This window comes from Myodes glareolus, chromosome X (genome assembly GCF_982192425.1).
Source record: "Myodes glareolus chromosome X, mMyoGla1.1, whole genome shotgun sequence".
Lineage (NCBI taxonomy): Eukaryota > Metazoa > Chordata > Mammalia > Rodentia > Cricetidae > Myodes > Myodes glareolus.
Genome location: NC_142053.1, coordinates 50470315 through 50489545, shown reverse-complemented (window position 1 = coordinate 50489545; position 19231 = coordinate 50470315). Strand labels below are relative to the sequence as shown.

The 19231-nt window shown below is 37.2% G+C and overlaps 1 protein-coding gene across 1 annotated transcript in view; it reads left to right on the top strand.

The window, feature by feature from the left end:
* Window positions 1–19231, top strand: part of Il1rapl2 (interleukin 1 receptor accessory protein like 2) — a 577524-nt gene that overhangs the window by 50677 nt on the left and 507616 nt on the right. Inside the window, exon 3 of the mRNA XM_048458168.3 lies at window positions 5419–5572. Within this exon, the coding sequence (XP_048314125.2) occupies window positions 5419–5572 (154 nt within the window). The remainder of the gene's footprint in view (window positions 1–5418; window positions 5573–19231) is intronic.

The window sequence follows — 19231 nt, the reverse complement described above, 5'->3', positions numbered from 1 at the left end:
GGACATCCCTGTGGATTTCTGGGAATTTTTCTACAGCTGGGTTTCTTGTTAACCCCATAACAAGAAACCCCATTGGCTCTCTCAATCAAGATATCTGTTTCCTTGCTCTCATATCTGTCCTTCCTCCAATTCGACTATCCCATTACCTCAAATTCTCCTCAACTCTCCCCTTCTCCCCTCCTCTTCCCCTTCTACTCTTCCTTCCTACCCCCTGCCCCCAAGCTCCCTTAAGTTGTTTTAAAATTCTGTTTATTTACTTGTGTGTGTCAGTTCACAAACTTACCATGGCACACGTGTGGAGACCAGGGAATAACATGTGAAAGTTGATTCTCTGGTTTCACCTTATGGGTCCTTAGGATTGAAGGTACATCAACAGGCTTGGTGGCAATTACCTTTACATGAAGAGCCATCTAGTTGGCCACATAATTCTGAAGTATTACACAGGAACCTTATCACTTTGCCAGTATGGTACATGGTAGGAAAAGCATGCTGTGCTGTTATGATTAGGTCTCAGCGTTTTAGTGAGTCTTGTTTCTAGGTAGATACCATCACACACACCTATGTTCTTTATTCTTATCTTTCACTATCAAGGAAGGCAGGGTAGACGCCTTAGAAGGGCTATCTTTCCTCCTACAATTCAAAGGCGAGTGGGAGTTATAGTGTTTAAACAGTTACTCACTCCACTTCCTGTTCCCTAAGAGCTATGATTCTGTGTCATTGCAGTACTTGGGGTGGATGTTTCCTTCATGACGTCAACTGTCTGAAGATTCTGAGAACTGCTGCGCTTCAGTTTGTTTAGGTCTTTTCTTTTTGTAAGAATGGTAGTGATGACTTTAAACCCCTTTTGATGACAGACTGAGCAAGATGACCCCAGCTCTAGAATTATAACCATTTAAAATGCTGTTTCTAGAGTCCTTTAGAAATGCTAGTCACATTAATTCTCAATAATTGGTGAATAACTAATCTGAAAAAAGACTACTGAGTTAACAGTCATAGAATGAGAGTTAGTATTTATTGTGCAATTTTACCATGCAATATGTTATAATACAGGACATTTATATGCATTGCCCCATTTAATCTTTGTCATCTCAATACATATTATTGCTCCTAATTTTTAAAAACAGGGGCAGCAACTAACTGCTCAGAAGCATAGAACTTGTATTCCTATTCAAGTGTTCAGGTATAGAACTTTATTCTTTTTGACTATGGGCTATTATCATCAACATTAAGATTGAAGATATGATTGGAAGATTAGAATTCAGGAGAGGGAAGACTCCTTGGAGTGAGCTATTCTAGGTTTTTTGGTTTAGGGTAGAGGTAGGACTGATGAGGTTGAGGTTCATTCCCAATTCGTACTTGTGGTCTTAGCCATCTATTGAGTCTTCATATTACAGAAAACATGGGTTTCCTGAAGACCATGAAACAGATGAATAGATGCCTCAAGGGGCAGTACACAGTGCAGGTGAAAGGAGAGAAGTCATCCTAAGGGGTTGGGTTTTATCTACTCAGATATAAGTGATTTGAGGGTCAGAAGTCACAGACGGGCCTTCATCCACACAGCTGCTTGGTGGTTAATCCTCAGAATCAGGTGAAATATTTAAATCAACCCTCATGATCTTCTGGCCATGAGGAATGAATTGTGTGTTCCAAATGGCAGTAAATGAACCATGACTACCATAACAAATGGATTAAATAAACCTTCCATGGGTATGAAGATGATATCTCTTAAGTAGATTATGAGTACAGGGGAGAAAAACTCCAAGATCTAAATGAGTCAGCCAACAGATTATTTCAAGAGACTACGTGAATAAATGTCTCTTTTGTGCATTCAACTCCCCCAGTCTAGCAACTACGTGCATGAGGTATGTGTATTCAAAGGAGGGCAAAAGGGAAAGAAAAGGGGTTTATAGACTGTCATTGGTTGTGCAAGGATATCTTATGAAAACCTGCTCCACGACGGGGTAGCTAGCTATAAAATAAAGCTGGATGTTAAAGAACTAGAGCTAGACAACATCTATAAGTCTGATCTTTACCAAAGTCTTCAAACTGATGCAGTTTATTTCAATAGGATTAGGGCCAATATATAGGAGGGAAAGCAAATCAGGTGAATATTTAAATTGTTTATGTATTTGAGTTTTTTGGTGGTTTTACTAACTGTTCTTAGAAGAACAGCTATTGTTCTGTGATCTGCGCACTTAAAATTTTTTCACTCAATGGTCTGTCACAATAAATCAGTGACGAGACAGTGAAATGTGGCAATATGACATGTCCACTAGGCAAGTAGGGGGCAGAAGTGGTATAAAGACATCATTAAACTTAGCAGCCAGTATCTTAGAGAAGAAATACTTCAGATAAGTGGAGTCAAAGCCTAGAAAACATCCGCAATTCTATATGATGCAAAAATAATTGTTTGAATAGTAGATAGCTGGGAACAGACAGAGAGTCATCCATGCGTGGTGATGCTAAAGATACTTTATACAGGTTCCTCCGATCAAAATACAGTTCCACCGCAGGGCGGTGGTAGTGCACACCATTAATCCCAGCACTCAGGAGGCAGAGGCAGGCGGATCTCCATGAGTTCGAGGCCAGCCTGGTCTACAAGAGCAAGCCCCAGGACAGGCTCCAAAGTTACAAAGAAACCCTGTCTTGAAAAACCTAAATAAAAATAAATAAATAAATAAATAACTATAATTCCTCATCCACCTGTAAGATTAGTGTTAAGAGTGCCCTCTTCGAAGCCGTGCATATTCAGGCAACTGAAGTATTATTTTACTGGCAGGTAGTTAGCCAATTAGTAAGGATTTATTTTTATCTGATTAGTCCAGTAGCAACAAGGCTTATTTAACAGGACAAGTGGCTCTAGAGAGATATGACCCAGGATTGGGAAGATTTAGAAATGGAAAACATTCTTTGCACCAGATGACAACTCTAGATGGTACTGCTGCCTAAGAATGCGATGAATAAAACCCTGCCTCTTGAAAAGAAAAAAAAACAGCAACAACAACAACCAATAGGAAAAAAAACAAAAAAATCCAAAACAAGACAAGCCAACAACAAAAGACAAGCAAACAAATCTGACCTTTGTGTCATGGCAAATCAGATGATATTTAATATTATCGCCATAATAGGAAATGCAGAATTGAGACTTAAAGAAGTTGGTAAACCCTGAATTTCCACCTAGAGTTATCTTTACCCAAACCTAGTTTTCTTTTTCATCTTTCCCACATGGCCTTCAGAGGACTGAAGATGATCTGAAGACATTCTCACAAGCCACGGTTTTACAAACAGACAAACCTACTTCCGCTGGATACAAGGAGTCATTTCTATATCTAAATGACAAGTTAGAAAGTACACACAACTCTCTAGATTTATCTCAAAGGACATGCAGAGATTCTAGCCTATTCATCAGGAACTATTTTTAAGTCCTCTACATATTTTAGCTTTTACTTCCTGCATGGAGGGGGCAGGAATCTGTGGTCAGTGAATGTAAAAGTCGTTGTAACTAATTACATATGGATTTTCCCCAAAATGACATTAGAAAATGAGGCCATTTATCTTTGAATAAAATAAGTGTGTGGGCTTTTGCCTGCCCCCACCACCTCTATGTGAGAGCAGAGCAGCTCAGCTTTCATTTTCCTTTCCTCTCAAAATGCCCAGAGGGACCATATTTTTGTTTAATGACCTTCAGAAAGATTCTTTAGAAATCTGAGGCTATCAGTGTTGGAAGCAATGCGAACATAATTGTGGATTATTGTTGTATGACGTTAGTGGCAGCTGGGCCGGTTTTTTTCCTCTCTGTTTAGACTTTTCTTCATTTTCCCAGAAACCTTATATCCCAAGGTTTAGCTCAGAAGCAAATCTCATATAGGTGATAAACCTTGCCAGACATGGTATGTAATATAATTTCAGACAGACTCTTAACTGTTCTTCAGAAAGACCCCAGGGTGTAAAACAGTCTTATATCTAGAGGTCCTCCGTTGTAATACTTTTATTTCCTCTCTGAAAATGTGTTTGGATAGCTATACTGGACATATCTCTTGACTATTATACTGATGAACTTAAGTGCCAATTTTTATGCTTTGTTGCCAAATCTCCTGCTAACAGGAAGAAAAAGTTATAGTGAAAAACTAATAAATGGGTACTTGCTCTCGCAAATAATTTATAAACACTTACAGGCACCCACAGCTGGGGACTGAAAATCAACACTGATTCCAACATTTTGTGAGTGCTTGAAATATGTATACGGAATGTAGGGGTTAGGAAGAGTGGATGCAGATGTTAGTTACGTACTCCACAGTGGGGGAAATGGAAAAGTACTTTCAACTATTGTCCTCATAATCTGCTTTGTAATCAATTTTATTGTTGTCTCAACTGACAGACTCAGAATGTAAAAGACAAAGTCATTTTATCTGAACTGTTCAGTATTACTTTATAGCTGGCCACTGTGCTTCCGTTCTTGCTTTGTACCATGTCTGGCTACCAATTTAGTTGAAAATTTCTAGTTAGCAGCAGAGAGACCTGGAACACTATATAAAAGTAGTTAAAGAAAATCCCTAACCAAAGCTTCGTGCCTGAATAGTCTTATATACTTGGTTGCCACGTGTTTGTCCTTGATGGGAAAGTATTGTGCATTCTTTTCTTGGAAAGTCTGAAGTAGTAGCAAGATTCCCCCACCTCACCATAAGAAGAAAGTGACAATTTGTTTCAAAATAAAATTTTATTCTCTCATCATGTATCAATAATTTCACCCAATAAGTCACTGATTTCTCTGTGCTGTTACTATTGCAAAGTACATCTACATTTCATTTCATTTCTAATGAAATCCCGAGTTCTAGTTTTTTAGATTCTCTCCTCCAACTCTTGACCACAAGGAAGAAGGTTTTGAGATATAAATATTAAGGTTTATGTTTGTTTTCATTTTAGTTTTACAACAGAAAATATTTAATGAAATACTTATAAACATCACTACTAATGCAAAAGCCTGTTTTAAACGTTAAGTGATACTTCATATTTCCATCAAGTATGGTACATGGCCAAATGAACCATAGTCCCTTAAGACTCTTTGGAAACACCCATATCAGTTTAAAAAATTGCAAGACATTAAAGTGATATTTAGTAGCTCTTAACATTACTTTATGTAACTTTTATACTTTGGGAGCTTGTATGCTCTTCTGGTTTTGCTTAGAACCTCTGAAGTTCTCTTTCTTTTGGAATCAGGTTTGTAAATTGGCTCTTGATGTTGTAACTAATGATATTTGAACTGGACACAATACTTGCTTGGACGTTATTTAAACTTCTTAGTTACACATTTGAAAGACTATGTGGAAGAATAGAACAATGTAATTTTACCGTGCCAATTCTAAGACTTAGCAGTGCGAATATTAATTTCTCACTTACTTACAAATATTTTCCCTGCAGGAATGCAAGCCAAAAATGTGGAGAAGCATCATAATACAGAAGGGAAATGCTCTTCTCATTCAGGAAGTTCAAGAAGAAGATGGAGGAAATTACACATGTGAACTTAAATATGAAGGAAAACTTGTAAGACGAACAACAGAACTGAAAGTTACAGGTAGGAGCTGATTCTACCAACGTGTGACAAATGCAAGTTAGTTATGATTTGGTTTGATGGGAAAGAGTTATGTTCAAAGAGACAACACAACTTTCTGTGAATTTAGAATTGGCAGCACATCAAGCTGTTGGAAACATCACTTTTAATAAGTTGTACTGAATTAAAGATACATGTGGAATGTGTGATTGGAGGTCAAGGGCTCTTTGGCTGCCTGTGTGTTCTCTGCTGTTATGAAATATTCTTAATTCTTCAACCTGCCATTGATTGCCAGTGTAGAACTCTGAAGAGATATGCTGGAATCATTTTGAGATGTTGCCTCATGTGTATAATCCCCATCTAGGTGAAGGCTGCCTTTAAATTGAGATTCTGTTGGTATTTTGGAATGAAATTTGTTGAATTGCATTTACACACAATTCCTTATAAGTTAGGATTCTTAGATAAAGGAACTCCAAGTAAAAGTGCAAAAAAATAAGTAAGAATTCATGGGAGTATAAGAGACAAACTCAGAATAGTCTTACCTGACAAATATTTTAGTAATTAATTTTCAGCAACATAGGATGGAATATAAAACTATTATAATATTTCTCCAATAGATGTCACACAAGAGATGGTGTGACAAAACTTAATTTTCTTTATTCATCTGCAAATCTTGGTTAATTTACCTGTTAGATAGTCCTTATCTAAAATTCTTAGGACCAGAACTGACTCATAGTTCTGATTTTTTTTAATTTTTAGAAAATTTAGATATAAATGATGAAACGGCTTGGAGATGAGATGTGGGTATAAATATAAAATGTATTTGTATTATATTAATATATTTTATGTGAATATTACTGATTATTTTAAATAAATATATTTATTTTATATCAATATAAATATAGATTAAATGTCAGTAATTTTAGATAGTACTTTCTTGTGATCTATTATATGATGTCAGATGTGAACTTTTTGTGGCATCATCTTGGCACTCAGTAAATTTTGGATTTTGTAGCATTAAGGACTTGGCATTCAGAATTTTCATTAATTGACTTAAGAGTAATGTAATTAATCATTACCTCTTAAATTACCTAATGGTGGTATCATCCAGTTGACTAACTAAGACATATACTTGCTAATGCTATTTTTTTTAAATCAACTATTTTTGTTTATGTCTGCCTGATCTTTTAGGAATAGTATTAAAATCAGATGTCTTGATAATTTCTGTATTCAGACATATAACTCCTATGTTCAGGTAAATTTTTGATCCCCGAGTTTCAATCCACTAGTTTATATTCTATCTTAAATAATGACCATTTTATTTCTCATATTCAATTTTCAGAATACCTTCTATAGAAGCTCTTGTATAATTCTTTGAATTAGAAATGCATGTTCTTTCTCTGTATGGGTTTTTAAAGTAACTACTGTTTTAGGCTAATCCTAAGTAGCAAAGATCTGCTTTTGATTAGTTTCTGAGTTCTTCAATGTGAAGCAAACTTCCATGACACATTCATGGCAGAAGATTCAATTGCAGGCATATCATTAATAAGTGACCTGACCATGCACAAGGCATGGTCACTTTGACCATAACCACAGATTCTTATCAGATTCATACTAACTCTTGTGTTTGGTAATCGTTTATTAAGCTTTATGACATTTTAGTATTTGGCTTGGTTCTAAGCTGAACTATAACAAACCAAGCACCAAGCCTCCTTTACAGTCTCATCTAATGGATTTTGGTGAGAACAATTTGTGTCTTTAGATTTCATTCCAGATCCTGGAAAAACAAAGCTAGGGTTGCTTATTTTGGTCATTTATATCACTTTAATTTATAAGTGCCAAATTTCTGAATAATTGAACTATGGGTTTAATATTTCATTGGTTACCATGCAGAGGTTCTCAAAAGTTAATATGTCTCAGAGTCATGAGGAAGGACCCAGGAAGGGTAATATGAGAATCTTTCACTCAGATTCCCAGACTCTTCCACAAGATTTTAATTTAGGACATCACTTGCACAATCTGCCTCTTTTTTTAGGCAATTCTCTTTTATACTTCTCACGGAGCAGGAATGCTTTGGGAAAACACAGGAGGAGAGAATGGTGGTTTACTGGAAAAAAAAAGGTCAAAATAGATTTGATTTCCTTGTACATATATCGTACAAATACATTCTCACAGTTCCCAAATCATTTCCTTTCATTGACTACTCAGGTGGTTGGTTACCAAGGGAAACACGGCAAGGGAGTATATGAACAAAGCAGCCTCAATCAATGAAAGCAGTTATGTATTCACTTCAAATTTACTAACTATGTACAACAGATCAAAAAATGAGCCGAGAGCCAGAAAAAAATCACTGAAAATGTCTTTCACTATTATTTTCAGGTCAGTCAGTGATATTCAGTCATATGAGAAGATAGAAATATTCAAATTTACTTAAAGAGTTTAAATGCAATTTTTGATGTAGAAACAAAGATGGCTTCTAGATAGAAAAGCTCGAGTTGCTATATGAAAACTGATTCTTTTTTGTAGTATTACGTGTCTTGTACATTTAGCATTATCAGAGCAATTACATTGATTTAATTCTCAGCATTCAAAATCCAAGGTTGGCATCATATTAGATACTAATCATACTTGTTTAGAATCTAGTAGCATAAAAACATGAGAAAGCAATTTTAATATGGAAATAACAGTGTTTGTTAATTATAAAATGATGTAGATTAAGGTAAGATAGTGTGTTACAAGCATATGTGTTTTATAAAATTATCAATTTTAAAAGGTTGTTTCCCAAATGTTCTTTTAAAATTTATGAATCTAAGAAAAGTGTCTTCAATAAAACAAATGTTAAGTGCTGGTTAATTTAAGTATATCAAGTTTTAAAAAGGCCCAAATATCAAAACATGATAAGTTAGAAAGTTAACCTTTGATAATGAAATGATTTCCTATATGAAACATTTTCAATAATATTTCCTCAAATAGCTTTCTTATTGTACGAAAACTGGATTTGTCTTAAATGCATCTCCTTGCAACACATTTATTATATAAATCAAATCGTACTTATAGAACATTGTTGTAAATTTATTTTTATTTCCTTTGAATGTCCATATGAATATGAATAAGTAATAAGACAGAACAGAAAATATACATAATTGCAAGTTTAGGTCATTTGCTCAATATGCCTATAGCTAATAGTTTTATTTCCCAAGGCCTATTTTAGGTGGCTGTGTGCTATTTTGTAGTATTTCCCCCCTTTATTCTCCCTTTGAATTTGTGAAGAGGACTAGTTGAAGTAACCAGACCAGGCAGGAGATTTGGTTCCTAGAAGACAAAAATGCAGATCAGGTGATAATGGAAGATGTAGGGAAGGATTGAGAGAAGATGAGCAAGATAATGGAATACGGTCCCTGGGGTGAGAAGAGGTCTGCCCAAGGTTTCAGAGAGACAGAAATTACTAAAACCTCTGAAAATGAACAAAAGGCAAAATCTAGCATGAACAGACTTCTTCAACCGGTGAATCCTTCATAAACAAATGCTTTTGTGCAGCCTTTTAGAAATGAGCATTAGCCATTTAAGAAACAAACCCTATTAACCAGTTCTCTGGTGAATATGCAAATAATCAATACAAGGAAAAGTAGTTGGATGGCTGAATCCAAACAATGATTAGCCTCCCAATCAAATGCTTCTAGGATTCAGACAAGTCATATATATATGAATGAGTGACATAGACTGTCCCAGGCAATAGGGAGTAGCAAATTGTAACATCCCGCCATTTCTCACTGCTGTCAAATGAGAGTAGGGTCCACTATGCTAAATTCTTTGAAGTTATTTTCAAGAAATCCTAGAAGTCTATATTTTTATGTGGCAATCCTTGGATTGCAATGTACTCTATGGAGTACATAAATCATGGCTGTGGGCAAAATTGCATTTAGTAATTGTTCATTTGCGATCTTGCCTTAAGCAATGTTGTCCAGTAGGACTTTATTTTGTTTCATTTTGTTTTAGAAACAGTCTCACTTATGTAGCCCTAAGTGGCATGGAACTTACTATGTAGATTATGCTGGCTTTAAGCTCACAGAGATTCACCTATCTCTTCCTCCAGAGTGCTAAGATCAAAGGAGTGTTCCACCATATCTGGCATGCTCAGTATGACTTTTAAGCAAGCCACTATCTGGCTTGTTCAGAATTTATTTTCATCTCTAGTAGTGAATGGGGGCAACTTTTGAATCCTAGAGAATGTTGGAGAGAACGCAATAGGCAAGCTGAGAATAGTGCTCTGTAACTACTCCATTCATGGCATCCAATAGACTGGTTAATCCAACTGGAGAGTGAAGGGGCCCACTTTACACGTGAGGAATATTAACAAATTGATCACCTATAGAGAAGGGCATTTTAGATGATGAAGCATCTTGGTCTCGACGGTTAGAGATGAATGAAAAGCCCCAGGGATAAAATGTCGACCTTAGGTTTACCCTGAAGCAGTGTGATGAGAAGCACCTACAGAAACAAATCATTGGCACTTGTTCTCTCTCCTTCACGTTCTGTCTGAGCAGCCAATTGACATGATCTGAATGTGTATGTCCTGCTTATCACACAAAAATGGATTTCATTTGTACCTTTTCAGTGATTTAATGAGGGAAGACCTCAGCAGTCAATAGTTCTTGGCTGCATTAAAGGAACTTTCACATGACTGACCGTGCATTTCATAGCCGATGGTTCTTTTGCACAGGCGCAGGTGCAGAAATCTTAGGACCCAGACTGGCTTGTACCAGCTCCCTTGCCTTTCCTCTTAAACCTCCCTCTCCAATTCTGAGTAAAGCTAGCCTTTGTTGGCTCACAGCACATCCTGGATGGTGTTGCACTGACTTATGTGCTTATAAAAGCGTTCTTATGTTCTGTCTCATGTCCAGCCCATCCTTGCTTTGAGCTGCCACTACTCTAGTACCAGAGTGAACTTAGAAGTTTGTGACTGATAAGAGCCAACAATGCTTTCCTTCTCAAACAGCATATTTTCAGGTTAATAGATATTTCAATTCTGTAACTTACAGGCACGACTAATAGTGGGAAATTCTGGCAACTCATTGGACCTGTGGGAGCCTTTTTTCAGAGTGTCACAATTCCTTGTCTGCAGGTGGTTGGTTACGTGTTCCCTTTAAGAAACAATGGCAACCACATTGCTCATCTTGAGGGACTAGGGAAAAAAATAGCCTGATTAGAATTATAGAAAGGCAAGGCTTCGGATGTCAGGTTAAAGAGTGATTTGCCCCCTTTCTTCTTTATCATTCTTATTGTATCCCTCTGTTCTCTCCATATTTCCTTCACTGTGTTCTAACCTATGACATGAAACTAGTAACCCTGATGGTGACAACCAGTGTCAAAGAGATCGCCAGTTTCTGTCCTAAGAAAATGTTTATGTAATGTTTCTATGCCCTGCAGGGAGATAAATGAACACTGTGAACTATCCCGTCAGCAGAAAGGCAGGCTTGCTCCTCTCTAAAACAAGATGCTATGAGCATATTCATTCCTATGGGCTGATTTCACAAGCAGCTATTCAGGATCACAGATTAGAGGTGGGGTGAACGCGTTAGGGACCACAACGGCAGGATCTGGCAAATATACCTAATCCTCGACAGTTCAGTTCTACTGGCAGTCTTCCAGCACCAGGGGTTTGAGATGATTCTCCTGGCTGGCTTCTCTGACATCAAGTAAGAGATAGAGTAGGGTATTTAAGAAGGAGTTTGCATTTTCATTCTAAGGTATGTAGACTGTGATAGCCACAGAAATCGATTTTCTTAAGTCCACTGGGTTTGTTTATGAGTTTCATTTACCGTGTTTTGCCTAAATTAAAAGCATTAGCTTGAGCAAGCAGAAAAATAGCGTATCAAGTGACCCCTGTAAAGCAGAAAGCTGGGGGTTTTGTGTGGAAGGAGACTGGCCATGAACTAGATCTGGTAGAGTGGAGGAGTTACTCAGAGGATTCCCATTTATGGGGTCAGCCATTATACATCACACGTATTCAGAACTCACAACCTTTCAGCATTGCTAAGGTTTTTTCCCTAGTTGAACAATGGAAATGAGGAGTTAGGAGAATGCAAGCTACTTGTCTATGGCATTATTCCTCCTAAGCGGTGGAGTTAGCATTTCATTCCACGTTTGTTTGAAATGTTCTCTTTAAGCACTCTCTTGTATGCCACCTAGAGAGCTCCTGAATATAACCATGTTAAGTAAATGTCACTAAGGATTTGCCTCCCTTCCTCTTTGCCTGCTCCATGTTCTTTATGCTCTTTGTACTTTTGTAATTTGTGAGGCCTCCACAGACTTGTCTTATAGTCACCTGTTTCTTTCTCCTAAGGGCAAATCTTCATGGCTCTGTCTGATGATAATTTATAATTACCATAGAGTTCTCCTTTGTTTAGATTTCTCTTTGCAATTACGTTCAAATACTCCCAAATTGGCTGCTCTCTAGAGACTCACCATAACACTTAGATTCAACATATCATGATGGATCTATACGTATGGCTATGCGCTTTTTTTTTTTTTGCTATGTGCTTTTGTACATGAGCTCATCATAAAAAAGAACATGTAAGGTATGGTATGTTGCTTTTAATTTATAGGCATAGCAAATGAAATTCAGAGAAAAAAAAGTTTCTCAGTTTTCCATAGCAACCAACTGATGACTCTGCAATAAAAACTCGGGTGGCTGTGGTGTTCACAAAGCCTGAGCCCCTTCTACTTGCTCGATGATCAGAGCTAATGATAATGTGCTCTGATGTGACTAGAATGCGTGCTCTTCTAAGGAGAAAGAAAAATCCATTTGCTGAGCAAAATATCTAGAGGAAATACTTTTAAACACACGCACACAGAGGAAACTTTATAAAGCAAAGGATTTGCCTGTAATAAAAGACCAGTGGATACACACACACACACACACGCACACACACATGCGCACGCGTGCGCGCACACACACACACACACACACACACACACACACACACACACATACCTTGATTTGCTCCATAGTCCTTGTTTCACAACCAGAAAACTATGATCCAAACACAGAATCTAATAATAGTTGTGTCAGTTTGGGAGGAACTTGAACTTCCCACAGGGCAGGAAACCCTGACTGCCCTAAGGGATGAAGAGGGAGGAGGAGAGGGAGTGGGGGGAGTGGGAGGGTGTTGGGAAGAGGGGCGGAAATGGAAACTTTTATAATTTAATAAAACTTACTAAAAAAAAAAAGAATTAATTTACTTTGTGGAAACTCAGGGTTTTATCTTTTATTGAAAATTCTAATATTTTTGCCATGTTGATACGAAGAAAATAATATGAGAAAGGCAGACAATTGTGTTTGGGAATTAACAGGTAACTTGCAGTGATATTCTTAAAATTACTATTATCATTATCATCATTATCATTCCCGGAAAGCTTGAAAAGGTGACTTTGTAACAATTTTACCACAGGAGAGGAGTCCAACAAGTAGTCTAATACAAATGGCCATTATTATTGAAGTGCTGCAGCTACAGTGGATGTATTTTGAAGACAAAGAAGTTAACTGGGAGCTAGGCAGAACTCAAGCAGAGTGCTTCATAAGTAAGTGTTTAGAGACGAATTATTTCATCCAAGGAGACGCAATCCTGTGAAATAGTTCGTCAATTAAGATGGTCAGAGAAAATATTGTTGCCCATAGAAATGAGTCTTTGCAGCCAGCAAGGACTTTTTAATGATGTGCGAGCCAAGAGCACAGGCTGCTGAAAGAAAGCTGAGGTGGAAATTAGTCCCGAGGACAAGCGTGCTGAGGAGCCTGGCCCTTTCCTAGCGAGCAATTTCTTATGTCATTATGATTCATCCCTAGTGGTTTATAAAGGCAGTTACATGTTCTCTTTTGGCTGTCAAGTAGGAAGATAATCCATCAGTTTGAATCTATAAATCATTTCTTTGTATCAAGAGTACTTTACAGCTGAAGTGCCTCTTTGATTTGGCACCATGTTCCAGTGGGGGATCTGGGCGGGGGGCAGCTGGCAAGTGCCAGCTGCAGTAGCCTAAGGGATGAGCTGGATGGGCTCAGGTCGGTAGAGAAAGAAAGTTGAGTCCTTTCTGGGCCACACCACTTGACTCTTCTTACCTATCTCGGGCATCTACTTGTGTGTCTAGAATATAGTAGTCATTTAGTTTGTTTGGCTCTTTTACAGCAGAACTTATCTATACTCCGTGCTAGCTCTGACTCTGTTGTGGTCAGAGACAGAACAGGAGTACTAATACATTCACACATGTCTGCAACAGTCTCCTGAATGATTTGCCCATTTGTCATTATTAAGATGTCACAGACTCAGCATTAACCCTGCCATAGTAGTTGTATGGGAAAGAAACACTTTTCTACTTTTTCCTGATAAAAAGGTATTTTGCTGAGCTAAGAATATAGTTCGGTTCGTAGAATATTTGCCTAGCATGCCCAATGTCCCGAGTTTAATTTTCTGTACTGTATAAATCAGGCATGGTGGCATGGGTTTGTAATCCCAGCACTTGGGAGCATCTTTAGCTATATAGCAAGTTTCAGGATGGCTTGGAATATATGAGACCCTATTCCCAAAAAAGACATTCAAAATCATATTTTAACGACATAGATACATTTCTACTAAAGTGAAACATTTGTTGATATTATTATACTTGTATATTATATGAATAAAATTATTTTTATGATTCTACTGAACTTAACTCCTGACTACTAAGTACATAAAGTACAAAAGAAAAGAACATTTAGAACAAGTGGATAGATATTTATTGTTTAATGCTGTGCTTATTAAAGTAGTGCATTTAATATTCTTTGTGTATATGTGTCTGTAGTGTACATGCATGTTTGCATATTTGTTTACATATATTCGTGTGGAGCCTCACAATTGTCTTTCTCAATCACTGCTTCATTTCTCAAGGCATGCTTTCCCCATGAACCTGAAGATCTCCCATCTCAATGAGTCTAGAGAGCCAATTTGCCCTGGGCTTCCCTTGTTTCTGCCCCCAGAGTGTTGGGATTACAAGTGACTGTCCCATATGCCAAGCTTTTTTTTCTTACATAGGTTCTAGGAATCTGTGCTATACTCTTGAGCTTGCATAGATCATTGACAGAGTGCTTGCGTCATGTGCCCAGGACTTGAGTTTCCATTCCCGTAACCCGTTACAAAAGGAAAATAGCAGACTGTATTTGGGGAACTATTTCCTTTGAAGCACAATGTTATGTACTTGGATTCTGAATTCTGAAAAGGCAATCAAGGTGAAGAGCAGGTGAACTATTTCTGAGTAATGGCATATATTGATAGGGGTTTGAACTAAAGGCATAGGAATATATATATATATATATATATATATATATATATATATATACAAATTGAAAAAAATTTACAGGTTTAAAAATGGCTACACATTCTTCTGATGATTCATGATTTCTTTTTCTTAGTTTTAGTAATAGGATGGCCAACAGTAGATTTGCTGAAGTGAGTAAGACTGGGAGAAACCAGATTTTGTGGAGAATTTCAAGAATTCTGCATTATCCATGTTTTGTTTGAGGTATCTACTAGATACTTTCTAGAGAGCATTGAGTAGACAGTTAGATATATGAGTCTGGCATTCAGGGGAAAGTGTGGACTAGAGATATAAATTTTGGAGATGTCTGCATGGTGTATAGGGCAGGCAACAATGAAGTACTAAATTGTGTGGGACAACTGATGATTGCTATAGGAGATCAATGCAAACTGCAGCTCCTGGGCTCTATGTTACAGATCTCTGCTTGAATCATGACAGTGCAAGAAAGCCATTCGTCATGAGTTTTCCAAAGCTCATCAAATTGCTAAATATCAAGCATGATGTTTGTACCTGCATTTTGCTGATATGTGTGGTAACTCTCTGTATTTAGCTGACATTTGAATCTTTAGAGCTAGAGATATATAGCTTAGTTCATGCAAAAGCTGGGACTTATTAGTTACCATAAAAACATCATTTCTAGTCTTTGCCATCCTCTGAACAGCATAGCCCCCAGCTTATAGATAAAGAAAACTCATACTGGAGAGGTTCTGCAGCTTACCTAATGCCACACAGCAAGGAAAATGGGACTTATTTTTAGCTTCACATTTTAAGACAAGTGACTCAGTGCTTTCTTTGGAATTCTATCAGCATCATAGGTCTTTTACATTGTAATAAAAAAGATCAAGCTGTGAAAATATGCCGAGGCATATGCTAGTTATTGAATAAAAGCCTACAGGATGGGGCTGTTATATGGTTCCTGCCACTCTCTTATTGCTACTAGGATGCTAAATCCTTGCTGAACACTTGCCTGAACTAGTAGCTACTGCTGCCAAACCCTTTGATTCCCTACCAAGAAGAGGGCATCTCCCTAAATGTAATACAATGAAAGGATCATAAATGCTGGTGCATAACAGGCTCATAATAAATGATAACTGTTGTTCCAATTTTTCATCTCATTCAGTGACAGACTCACAAAAAGTTGGTAAAGTCGGCTTTCTTTTTCTTTCTTTCTTTTTTTTTTTTAGTGAAAATATCAAGAGTCAGTAAATATCACTTACTTTTCTAGGACACACAGCTAAGGTGGCCCTGAAATGGAATCTGAAGACTGATTTCTGATTCCTAAGATTGTGATTCTCATATCCCCAGGTTTAATGACTAAGTTAGGCCATGATACCAGGTTAGAAGATATTGAGAGGTATTAGAGGTAGACATGAAGATGGAAGGACCTCAAACATAAGAAAGACTAAACCCTGCCATTAGCCTATCAGGAAGCACATACCATAAAGTGTTGTGAGGTTGCCTCACAGGTAAAATGGATCCAGCTTTTGGACATCAGTGGCCTGCTTCCTAACCCAGAGCTATTACAACTGGGAATAGGCACTGCTAGTTATATGTATGTCTGTCTGAATCCAGGAGGTTTGCCTTCCTTTGTCTTCTTTGATTTGCACACATTTCCTTCTTAATTTTTCTTAGTTTAACTCAATTTAAGGGAAATTTTCTCAGGACCTCTACTTTACCAAGACTCTATGATACTTGATACTACATTGGGAATATTTAGGTATACCTAATTATGGTAAGTGGCCTATTAGGCCTGACTTGTGGGAAGGACTAAGAAAGATATTTGAGAGCTAGGCAGTACCATTTTTGTACACTCTGCCGGAAGAAAATATAAGTTTGTCCTGCCTCGTTATTTAAGGCTTCTTTTAAAAACTAATTAATTTATAATTACTTAGAATTATAGCCACATACACTTAACATTGTGTGTGTGTGTGTGTTTGTGTGTGTGTATGATATACTTGTGCATGTATATATGTGCTGGTACACGTGTGCCATGGCACACATGTGGAGCTCATTAGTCCTCACTATGGGTGTCAGCTCCCTCTTTTCACCTTGTTTTGAAGTAGAGTCTCTTTGTTCTTTGTTGTTATGCCACATATGCCAGGATATCTAACGTGAAAGCCCTTCTCTGCCTCCTTCCTCCTATTAGAGGCACTGGATTTGCAAGCTTGACTTTACATTAGTTCTTAGCATTTCAACTCAGGACCTCGTGCCTGTAGGGCAAACACTATGTCGACTGAGCCATATCCTCACCCCAAACTTTTTATTGACGCTGTAACATGCGAAAGCTAGGAAGTAGTTTCAAGAGTGGAAAATAACTCATAAATACCCAGATGAGCATGTGATGGTCTGAGCTACTCATTCTGTGAGGGAGATAACGGAAGTCCGGATGCTGCTGGGCAGCAGGTAATAGGGGACTTGTTCCAATGCAGTGCTGTTTTCTCCCATTTCCTACACTTTACGATGTCTTTCTAACCTAGTCCAGAGTTTTGCCTTAGAGGCTTTTTATATGCCAAACTTAATCAATGTCTTCATTATAATTGAAATGTTTGAGTCAAATTAATGTAAAGCCTTTTGAGAGTTCTGCTGATCTAATTTATAAAAGTCATTCAGGCAAAACTGTGAAGGTATGTGAGGGTTTTTTTTGATATTTTCTAGAAGTTATTAGCTTATGTTCTTCAATAAGTCTCAGAATTTTTATCAAAGGAGGACAATTTTCAAACTAACCTTAGCAGGATCCCTATTTATCCTCTTTTGATTAGTTCATAAATCAATTTTCTAATCCAAAATGTTTTCTTCCTCAAAAGCTGCAGCTTTCCTTTGCACTTATAAGGAGTACAAGATCATGTCACAAACTCTTTCATGAACATTAAAGTTGATTAGTAGGGAAAGAATAAAGACTATTAGTAGGGAGAGAGCCTGAAGTAGAACTGAGAAACCAGAAATAAGAAAATGCAAGGAGCACAGTATTTAAAGTCATAATGACTGGATTGCAAAATTTTTCTTAATGATTACTTGCTAAGAAACCAAGGGTGGAATTTCTGAATCCCATTAGTTTGTGTGTGTTTACCTTGTAGAGTTCCTGGGAGATTTTTGAGATGATAGGTAGATGTTTTTACCAATGACATTGTCTTTATTGTTATTATTCACTATTCTTATACTGGCTCTCCCATTAGTATGAATCCAGATTCTAGTGAGTGGTATCTTAGTAATTGTTAGGCAAATTAAATGGGATCCCTGAAGGTAAAAACACGTGTATTACATAAATGTTATTGTTTTTATATGTATTCATTCATTTGATAAAGAAAACCTTGGGCTCCTTCTGTATGATGAATTGTTTCAAGCCCAGGAAATATGTTGATAAACAAAATCACACGCATATCTTCTCTATGCAAAAGGTACATGATTTAATTATGAAAATGCTATGAATGAAGGAAGTACATGGACTCTTACATATGTTGAATTATTTGACTTAATCATGGAAAGTCCATCGATGAAGTTAAATGAGCAAAGACACAAAGGCTAAGTGAGCATCAGGCAGAAAAACTAAGGGAAGGAACTGTGGGTTTAAAAGGATCATCAAATGCAAGTGTGTCCAGTGAGCAGATCGTGGAAAATACTGCATCTAAGATAAAGGCAACTGCAGCTGGCTGGAGTAAGGCACGTTAGTAAGAGACAAGAACAAGCAATGTTGTAGTGCTGTTTAGGGAACAGATGGTACATTGCTATCCCATCAGCAATGACAGGCCATTTAATGGAAGGAAGTATATGACTTTAGTGGAGAATGGTTATGAGGAAACCCCAATAGATGTACTTCTTCTATCCTATACTAGGAGTAATAGTAATTTTAAGTATGATGGGATTACTAACCATGAAGACAAGAAATTGGATTTGAGGGTTGGTGGGGAAAAGTACCATCATTGGTATTTTATGATGTATTAGATATACAAGTGTGTTCTCTCGATTTATTTAATTCTGTATATGTTTGTATATGTTTTTGAATATAAGTGCACATATTCCATAATATATATATGGAAGGGAAGTGGAAAGATACCTCTCAGGAGTTGATTCTGTCCTGCCACCTTATAGAATCTGGTTGTCAAACTTAGATCCTCAGGTCTAGTACAAGTATCTCTACCTGCTGAGCCCTCTCACTGGCCTTTTATTCTCTTAAGTGATGCTTAGGTCTTCTCTTTTTCCAGTGTGTATATTATAGTGATTTTAAGAGAAAGGACTTGATATGACAAGATTCATTCAGCCAGTGATAATTTTATATACCATTATGTCCTAAGTACCAGGCCAGATGTTGGAATCAGAAAAAATAAATTATGGTTTATATCA